At 29.5% G+C, this 10,667-nt stretch overlaps 1 protein-coding gene across 1 annotated transcript in view; it reads right to left on the bottom strand.

The window, feature by feature from the left end:
* LOC126898004 (cilia- and flagella-associated protein 57-like) overlaps positions 1–10,667 on the bottom strand; it is a 44,262-nt gene that overhangs the window by 20,852 nt on the left and 12,743 nt on the right. The window contains exons 7-10 of the mRNA XM_050671951.1: positions 8,564–8,806; positions 7,983–8,156; positions 7,604–7,915; positions 7,363–7,547 (exon numbers count right to left, since the gene is read on the bottom strand). Of these exons, the coding sequence (XP_050527908.1) occupies positions 7,363–7,547; positions 7,604–7,915; positions 7,983–8,156; positions 8,564–8,806 (914 nt within the window). The remainder of the gene's footprint in view (positions 1–7,362; positions 7,548–7,603; positions 7,916–7,982; positions 8,157–8,563; positions 8,807–10,667) is intronic.

Raw genomic sequence — 10,667 nt, 5'->3', positions numbered from 1 at the left:
AGTAAAAAAAAAAAAAAAAAAAAAAAAAATAAAAAAATAAACACATCATGGTAAAATTAATACCTTCTCAGCTTCGCATCGAAGCTAAAATAAATAAAAAAAAAAAACACTTCATAGTTATATTAATACCTTCTCAGCTTCACATCGAAGCTAATAAACATTATTGAATAATTTTATTTTAAATAGAAATAATTAATAAATTAATGCACATTAGCACTTAAATTTATAACTTATGTTTACATCATAAAAAGTATTACAATATAATAACATACATTAAAACAATACATTTACACCAATTTTTTAATAGGTTTTCTCGTTCTCGTTTTGTTTTCTTAATTTAACAGTGTTTCTTTTCTCCCTTTTATTTGTTCTATTATTTACAAATTCTTCAATCATAACAGTTTCACATATTTCATATCCATTAGTCTGATTAGTTTCAATTTTTTGTATTTCCTCTGTCTCATTGGTTTCAGTTATTTCTATTCTCTCAGTCTCACAGGTGTCATACTTTTCTGCATTTAGTTTTATAACTTTGCTTCCACTTTTTTCGAAATTTTGTTCATTCAACCTTAATATTTGATACACTTTTCCACACTAAACCATTTCTCATTTGTATTAAGTACATTACATTACATATTCTAAGTTTTATTATACCATTAAATAATTTTTTTTTTTACCATAACCTCTTACTAGTACATTTTTTCCTATTTCAAATTCTCTTACTATATGTCTATTTCTACTTTGTTTCTCTTGCTTTGTGAACACAGTTTTTCTTATATTTGGTTTTAGCATGAAATCTTGTATGAGACATTCTCCCAAATAAAAGCTTTGCTGGACACTCATTTGTTGTTGTATGCATAGAAGTCCTGTAGTCAAATAAAAATTGACTCAACTGTTCATTAACATTTATTTTACCGATTTTAGACAAAAAAATGATCTAATTACTTTAATGCCACTTTCTGCCTGACCATTGCTTTGGGAATAATAATGAGATGATGTCCTATGACTGATACCATTTAGTTTTAAATATTGCTGAAATACTCAGATTTAAAGATTGAAGTATTATCACTTAATATGTACACTGAAAAACCAAATTTAGTAAATAATGATCTTAACTTTTTAATGGCACACTGTTCACTAGTTGATGACACTCTAAAAACTTCAATCCACTTTGATATGCGTCTTCAATTTTTAAGTAGTGATTTCCACTAATAGGTCCTAAATAGTCCATATGTATTCTTTGCCATGGTTGTTGCTCAATTCTCAATTATGAAATTTTGTCCTTCTTGGCATGGATCTAACATCCGCACACCTGACACAATTTGCTAAAATTTCTTTTGAAACATCTTTGTCTATATTTGGCCACCATTCATGCGCTCTGGCTAAATTTTTCATTTTTATAACGCCTAAATGGTTTTGATGCAAATTTTTTAGTATGTTCTTTCGTAAAGTTTCTGGTTTTATTATTCGATGACCCCATAATATATAATTTTATTCCATACTTAATAGTTCTTGTCTTTGTTTATAAGTTTCAAATTTGTCTTCAACAGCTGTTTGCCATTCTTGAAGGATATAATATCTGACTTTACTTAATACTTTGTCTTAAATGTTTTCTTTTTGTACTATCTCTATGTTCATAATTTTTGCTTCATCTCTTAACTGTAAATATGACACTTCTGATTTTCTACAATATGCTGTATCTATAGTAATATTAATAAGACATCAGCACTATTTTTGTTTGATGTTACATACTCAATTTTAAATTGATATTCTGATAGAAATACTGCATAACGCTGTAATCTACCTGCAGTCGTTATTGGTATACCGTTTTTTGTTCTAAAAATACTTGTAAGTGGTTTACAAAACGTATCTAATAATAAAATTTAAACTCCATAAATAATTGTTAAATTTATTAACTCCGAATATAAGAGTTAGTGCTTCTTTGTCGACTTTACTGTAGTTATTTTCAGCTCAATTTAGTGTTCTAGACATAAATGCTATAGGAAACTCTTGTTTTTTTATCATCGATTTGAGATTACATTGCTTCTATACCATAAGACGAAGCATCACATGGTAAATACATTAGGTAGTTAGGATCAGAGTGTTTCAGTATCCTGTCAGATATTATTTCTTTTTTTATCTGCTGAAAAGCATCTTTACAATTTTGATAAAAATTAAATTTTATTTCGTTCTTTAGTAATTGTGTTTGTTGAGCCTGAATTGTTGATAAATTAGGTATAAATTTTATGTAATGATTTATAAGTCCAAATAACACTTGAAGTTCTGTTTTATTTTCTGGATATGGAATTTGTAGTATAGCCATTATTTTTCTGGAATTTGTTTGCAACCCTCTTTATTGATAACATATTCTAAAAAGTTAACTTCTACTTATAATAATAAACATTTTTATTTTCTTGCAGTTAAACCTAGTGATTTGATTAATTCAAGTGCTTGTACTAAAGTATTTAAATATTCTTCAATACTGTTTCCAAATATTTTTATATTTTTATAATAATTTTTATTAAAATATATTCTTATATTTTTATGTGTTTTAACTTTTCACTAAATCTATTTAGAAAAATTCCTACAGAAATATTAATTCCAAGTGGTACTCTGTTGTAACAATATACACCTTTATGAGTACTAATAGCGGTCAATTATTTTGATTTTGATTCTTATGCAAGTTGAAAATAAGCCTTGCTTAAATCTATAATAGCGAATTTACCCCCTGTTTTTATAGCCATTAAAAACTCTTCTATTTTTGGTATTGGAGCTATTTCAATTCTTAAAAATTGATTAATTGTAACTTTGTAATATCCACATATACGAATTTCATCTAAGGTCTCCACTATAGGTATAATGGGGGTGCCCCACTCGCTATATTTTACTTTATTAATAATTACCCCTCTCTCTAATCTATCAAGTTCTTTCTATAATTTGGTTTTCAATACTCATAGTAAGGTCTAGGCCATAAAAATTTTGGTTTTGCACCTTCTACAAATGATAATTCTACTTTTAGTCCTATGTAAATTCTTAACTTGCTACAAAATACTTCAGGAAATTTATTCCAAATCTTTTTCACTTTCACTTTTTTTAATTTTCAATACACGTTGTTCTTTATTTCCAGATTTCTTAATACATAATTTAGGTAACAAATACATATGTTTATTCTAATCTCTACCTAGTATCATTGGTTTTTTACTTTTAACTATATACCATTTACCTATAAATTGTTAAACTGTGTAATTAAATCTCAGTTTAATGTGAACCAAATTTTCAACTGTTTCGTTAGAATATAATTGTAATTTTAGTCAATCTTTCTCAAGTTTAATATTAATAAATTGTTTAATGTAATCTGATTCAGGTATTATTGATACGGTTGCACCTATGTCCAATTCCATGTTTAATTTTTTATCATTTACTACCACTTGGACTATAACAGGTTCAACTCTAAAAATATCTCTCTTTTTAGTACTATTTTCCAAATGAAATAGTTTACTAAAACACTCTAATAATTCATCATCTACTACTTTACTATTTTCATTTTGCACATATTTAGCTGTTTACTCTTTTACCAATTATAACTTATATGACCTATTTTAGAATAAATATTACAAGTATAACTTTTGTACTTACAATCCATGCATTTATGGTTGTTCCTTCCACAGCATATATAATTAAATGACTTGTTTGGTTTCCTGTTGTATTTCCTGACACTAGCGCCTTAACTGTTTTGTTTGCATTTGAACTGTTGACTGTATCGATTTGATGGTTGTACTTTTCTTAAAGTTTTTCTTTCATTGGTATTGAACTTCTTTTGACCCTTCCTTATGCAGTTGATATCTTCATTAATATGAAGATATTAATTAATGTTTCAATGTCCTTTAACGTAGTTTCTACTTGAAATGCTATATCAATTCACTTTTCCAGAGTAAGATTCTCATCTATTTCAAACTTGTTCCTTTTCTTTGCTTCGTCTAAAAACTCCGCTTACAAAACGATCTCTTAACATTTCTGTTAAATAAGCACCAAATTTATGATTAGAAGATAATTTTTTGATTTCTTTGATATACTGTTGAAAACTTTCGCCTTTTTGTTGTAACCTATTATTAAATATTATTCTCTCCGAAATAAAGTATGGTATAGGATTATCAAATTTCTGTAAACATTCTTTTAGTTGATCAAACGACTTTGTTTCAGGTTTTTCAGGATTACACAAATCTTCAAGTTTTTTATAAGTTTTCTTACCCACTAATGTAAGAAAAGTGGGTACAATTTTTTTATTGACTATATTGTTACATTCAGCATATAAGTTAAAGCCCTCCATGTAAGAATCCCAGTCATCATCATTTTCATAAAATTTTTTTATATTACCCACAGAAAACATAGCCATATTACTTGGTAACAATGTAGCACAAGGTTTTGGACGTTATAATGATACGACAAACTGGTTTTACTTTATATTGTTTTATCCGCGTTTGAATGACATATCCTCACTCGTTGTCAGTTGTTCTGTCCATACTAGGACAAGAAGTATTTTTATTATTAAAGGGTTGTCTTTACTAAATATTACTTTAACTTATAGAACCACACACTTTATTAATTTCACAATGCATGTTAAGAATAAACATAAATAAAGATTGTTATCCAAAATTCTTATCAACACAACACCAATAAAAAAATATAATAATTCTACAAATTTAAATTTTTGTTGCCGAAAGCCCTTATAAGGGCTATATGATATACAAAATTCGATCGTGCAACCTCCTCGAGGTGTACATCGGATAGCGCTAATGCCGACGGTCCTATATAACTTTGTTTTGTGAAGTAATAAGGTTTATGGGTTTAACTGATTTTTGTTTAATATACGGCTAAAGTCAAAACGTCGAAGCGTTAAATAGCTTAGATAACGGGATATTTTGAAGGTTATGTCAATAACCTGACATGCTACTGATTTTTGGACCTCGAATTTGTATTTAGCGACCAAATAAACATATAAAAAACATGGTCTGAATCCCGGACTTGAATAAAATTTTGTATGAGGTTTTTTGAGGTTATGTCAGAACCCTGACGTGCTGGGGTTTTTTAACTTACGGATTTGGATTTAGTGACTCCAAAAACATATAGTTAACATAGTCTGACCTCCAGACGAGAAAAAATATTTTTTTTTGTGTGGCTGTGTTATCGTAATAGGTATATATAAATTTTTATGATAGTGCTAACATTTCAGGTATATTTTTAAGAAAACACGATGGAATAAACTACAAAATTATTTTAAATAATTTCATATCACACACTAATTAAAAAAATTAAATAAAACAATTAAGTTCTCTGAAATTAATATTCTTATGAATATCTAAATAAATTACAAATTTTATGATAAAATTATGAATTTGACCCTATTATATCAAAAAAGCCATATAAATAAAATATCAAATCCGATATCAAATCTGAGTAATAATTATTTGATTTATGACAAAATCACCGAAGAAAAATGAATAACAAACATAAAAGAAATATCAGATAGTAAATAGATTTTAATATGAATAGAAATTCCTTTTTAAAGGGGAAATAATGTTACAGAGATGTGGTTCTTGATATTCATTAAAGTTAATCAATAAAAATGATATAAAAATAAAACAAATTTTGAATTTTTTTAAAAAACTCTAAAATATTTAAAAAAGAAAATGCGAATTACTAGAACGTATGAGATATGAACCTCATACTCCGAGCGTGAAAGTTTGAAGAGTAACTGACTTGACAACCTTACATCATACGCGTTTTTAGATAACAAGAACAATTTAAGCTAGTTCAAAAGTTAAAGTCATTTCTCTTAACGTCGGAGACAAAATATTCAAAATAACTTTAATTTTATATTCATATAATTCTTATAACAATGGATAGACTCATTACCATTGCAAACCCTTATAAGGTATTTTAATATAAAGTTATAGAAATATAAAATATAAAAACAAGAATTTTCACCATAAAGACAAACTTACATTAAATTTTATTTTTCATTTAAATATATCACATACGCTTTAATTTAAGATATATATATATATATATATATATATATATATAAGTGTCATTATTTCCATTTTCAAAAGTTAAGTTGTAAAAGTAATTTTGTTGTGAAAAAGTTGTTATTTTAAATCCCTCTCTGTGGGCTGATAAAGGGTCAGATTTATACAAAATATACAAAATAATAAGTAAATACCTAATGTATCTAAAAAAAAAAAATTATATTGTTTTGGTTATTTTCAAAAAAGTTATTGTAGTTAAAAGTAAAAAAAATAAAAAAATTTCAAAAATTAGCAATTTTTAAAATTGTAAGGCGAGGGAATTTTTTTAATTTGAGGGTAATATATTCAACTAGATTCAATTCATGACCTATGGAAATATTGTTCATCAAAATCGATCTAGTTAGAGCTATGCATCGAAGCTGATATATTTTACGATACAGTTTTTCTTTTTTAGCTTCGATGCGAATCTCAAAAGGTATTAATTTTACTATGATTTTTTTTTTATATTTTTTTGTGTCTATTATCACTTTTTCTCAACTCTCACCGAACCGATTTCTTTAAACAATACGTTACAAAAGATCACAAATCGTATCTAGTCCAAGAAATTATCCTCAAAAATTTTAAAAATATCCCTCGTTCCCCGTAAATGAGGGAAATTTACACAAAAAATTACAACTTTCGAAATTTTTCAATTTTTTTTTAGTTATAACTGCCATAAATTTATTAAAAATGATCAAGTCAATTTAACTTTTTTTAAATTGATACGTGAGATACTGACATATTATTTTGTATATATTTTTTATATAAACTTGCCCACAGGAGGAAGATTACAAATGATAACTTTTTCACAAAGTTCCGGAAATACTGAAACATAAGTGTAATATTACACTTATAAATCATAAAACGTGTAAGTTAGTAGTTATGTCAGAATATAAATATGAAAATATGAGATCGTGTAGCTTTTGGAATTAAACATCATCTACAGATTTGCATCGGAGCGTTTTTTATGAGTTATTAAAATAATTACTGTCAAATATTTATAGTGTACCCAACTATGCCACGTACCCACTATGTCACGACCCCATTTTTTTTAGGTATTAATTTTAAAGTTAAACTATTGTAAATCATAGATAGTTTTTTGCTTTTTGTTATGAACTTATTGTAAGCATTAAATTGTTAATAAAAGTTACATGTAGTATGTAAATATTGAAGCTTATGGCTAAAGCTCCTGAAAACTTATAAACAAAAATTAATTATAATAATATTTATATTTAAAATAAATTAAAAATAATCATTCTATTTTATTTATTTAATTTTTCATTTTATAATGAGTTACTTTTTCAATTCCAGAGTCGTTTTGTACATTTTGTCTTCTAAAAGAGTATATTTTTTATACTCTCGTAATAAATTTTCAAAATGATAAGATTCTAGTTTCTCGATTGTATTTTCATGAGATTCTTTAAGATTATTTAATTCTTGTTTCAATAGTATTATGTTCAAATTGTGTTCTCTAGTGCTATCCTTAAAAAAGACAATTTCATTAACTTATAAATTTAAAGCTGTATTCAAAATTTTACTTTCATCATTTTTTTCATTGAATCAATAATTCTGGAATTCATAAATCTAATATCTTGAATAGTGCGTATATTGGTTTCTTTAAGTTGATCCACTTTATAGGTTCGTTCTAATTCAGCCACTCGTATTTCAAATTGCTCTATAGTTGCAATTTTATCGGAAATATCTGATGCCGTAACAAGAATGTCATCTAAATAATTAAAATCTGAGTGAACTTTGATCATTTTATCTTCAGTATTTTTCACTTCCCAAATACATAAACTACCATCATTTGAACAAGTTATAAAAAACAAATCATTCATCGTAATACACATCTATTTAATGATTTTTTCATTTAAATTCCATTGAAAATTGTATCGATAAAAAATTATTTTAACAGACTTTAGTTATGTTTTGGTTGTGCATTCGAAACTCGTTAAACTGTATCTTAGTTATAATTGGTAAAGCAAAAGATAACACTACACCATGTTCAGCTGCTATGAATAACATAGAATCTGTATTGGATAGAACTGCGGCGTTTAAATTTCCCTTATGTATATTTACATTACGAAATAACTAAAATTATGAATAGAGCAAATATCCTCATAATCAATAAACTTTTTATTAAGTTTAAAGATAAAAACATTATAATTAATATTATATTGCTATTATTATATAATATAGAAAAAGATATTTAAAGATGATTATATCTAACTAAACTAATGGAAATCTTTTCATCCAGCTAACAAGTTAATTAAATTTAATTATTAGAAAACTAGAATTTTTTTTACAAAAGTTTTCAATTTTTGTATGCAGTTAAAAATTTTTATGAGTGATCTTCAATAAACCAATTTGTATGATACGAAAGTTAAAAAAATTGATGGTAGCCTCCTAATTCAACAAATTTTTAGGTATGATCATCTGAGATATGTTTTGATACGTCAAAATATAGTGCTTTAATGTTCCCTTAATTAGGTTATTAAGTATAAATTAGAAAATTTCTTTATACAAACTGTCTGATTGTATATTTCTCTAAATCGTCCATCTTGAGCAATTGGAAACATACGACTAGTATCTTTTGATACAACTAAGTCAATGTAGACAATTTCGGGATTTACAATATCCAAATCTCGCTCACCAGTTCTCATGTTATACTCGTATATGGCACCATCCAAGCCACATGTTATTAAATTGGCATCATGAAACCCCCATCGTAACGCTGTTATCTGTGTAAAGTAAATATATTTTAAGTTATCGCTTGTTTCTAAATTAAAAATATGAGGAATAAAATTAAATGTATACTATTTAGTTAAATATTTTAGTTCTTTTAAAACTAGTTACTCTCCGCAGGGGAATCCGCAAGGATTACGGGCCTAACAACCCCGCGGACCCTAGTTATTTCAGTGGGGGTGGCAACACGTACCACTGCTCTTAGCGGTCATGACTTTGGTTAGTTCGGACCGGTAGGCCTACCAGCTTGCTAACAGCGAATAAACCCCCCTAACTCAGTCATAACAAGTGAAAGGGTTGCTAACTTGTCACAGGGTAGTTAGCCGAAAGGTAAAGTGACCATTGGAATCCTCTATGGCACCTGGCGCACCATAGAGTATACAGCATTATCACAGTATCCAGCTCTGCTGTGACGGACCTTTATTTCTAGACTTCTCGTGGGAACTATATGGATAAAAACATAGAAAAACCACAAAACAACGAACATGTGACGATCAGGGATCCTACGGACAACCTGTCGGAACAAGATTCGCTGAACTCGAAGGTCTCAATGCGAACAACGGGACACTTGAAGAACCGTCCACTAGCAAAGAGACAGCAACGTCAGCAAATGTAGACCAGGAATCGCAAGATCAACTGGGAGCAGTAGCTGACAAAATCGAGGGTCTAAAACTTAGACCTGAGAAACTGAGCGGCAGTCAGAGGCGCAAACTGAAGAGGAGCCGAGCAATCATGGAGGGACAGAAGAACCTACCAAAGGAGGGAGACAAGGGAACCGATGACTTGAAAAAGTCAAAGGGAACCGAAGCTCAAAAACCTGAGGACAATGGTCAAGAACCTCCATGTAAGAAAACTCATTGGGTACCGACCTACAGGGACGTGGTAACCAATGATAAAAAAGTGGCTCTGGTCCTCGCAGGCTACCCCACTAACAAGTTGACCACAGAGCAGGGGCTACTCATTGAGTCTTGTGTTGGAGACTTGATACTGTCGGGTACTGATGGAACCGATGTACCAAGGTTTGAAGACACCAGACTCACTGATGGAGCACTTGTGATCAGTACAGCCCAAGAGAGCTCTCTTAAGTGGCTCACTGACCATGACAACCTGATAAAACCTTGGGACGGTGCAGAATTCCATTTGGAAGCCTACAACACGATCAAGTACAAACGGATGGTCACTCATATACCAGGGCTGCCAAAAGAGTCCAAGAAGATCTTGGAAATTTTGGCAAAACAAAACCCAGGGCTGAACATGGCGATCTGGAAAGTCCACCATGAGACAGAGGTTGGCCCGAAAGGACAAACTTTGTTCCTAAGTGTGGACGAAAACAGCATGGTCAAACTGGAGGAACTGAAGCGCAGTCCATATTTTGGAATGGCCAGAGTTTGCTTCACAGATTATGTTGCCAAGCAGCCACCAGCCTGGAAGGACAGCTAATCGCTCAAAGCGTTACCCAAGAATTGGTGCAGAGAACAACACAGGAAAATCTGGAAGTACTTGGTAGTACCTAGACAATCTAAAATGTTTATCAAGACCCCTGGTTTATTGCTGGGTGATCTTAATAGCATGACTAGACATCAAATAAGCACCCTGACTGGTCTACTGACAGGACATGGTCACCTGCTTAAGCATCTTAACGCAATGGGGGTATCGGAATCACCATTGTGCAGGAAGTGTGGAGTAGAAGAGGAAGACTCATTTCACATNATAGAAGAGGAAGTCTTATTTCACATCATGTGCGAATGTAAAGCCTTGTCCACACTAAGATCAAACTACTTGAATAAACCTTTTCCTGAAAAAGAAGATATTAAAAACCTAAAACCCAGAGAGATACTTAATTTCGACAGAAAGACA

Source organism: Daktulosphaira vitifoliae, unplaced genomic scaffold, assembly GCF_025091365.1.
Source record: "Daktulosphaira vitifoliae isolate Bord-2020 unplaced genomic scaffold, ASM2509136v1 Scaffold_2, whole genome shotgun sequence".
Lineage (NCBI taxonomy): Eukaryota > Metazoa > Arthropoda > Insecta > Hemiptera > Phylloxeridae > Daktulosphaira > Daktulosphaira vitifoliae.
Note: the sequence above shows the minus strand (reverse complement) of the source record. Positions and strands in the feature narration are given on the sequence as shown.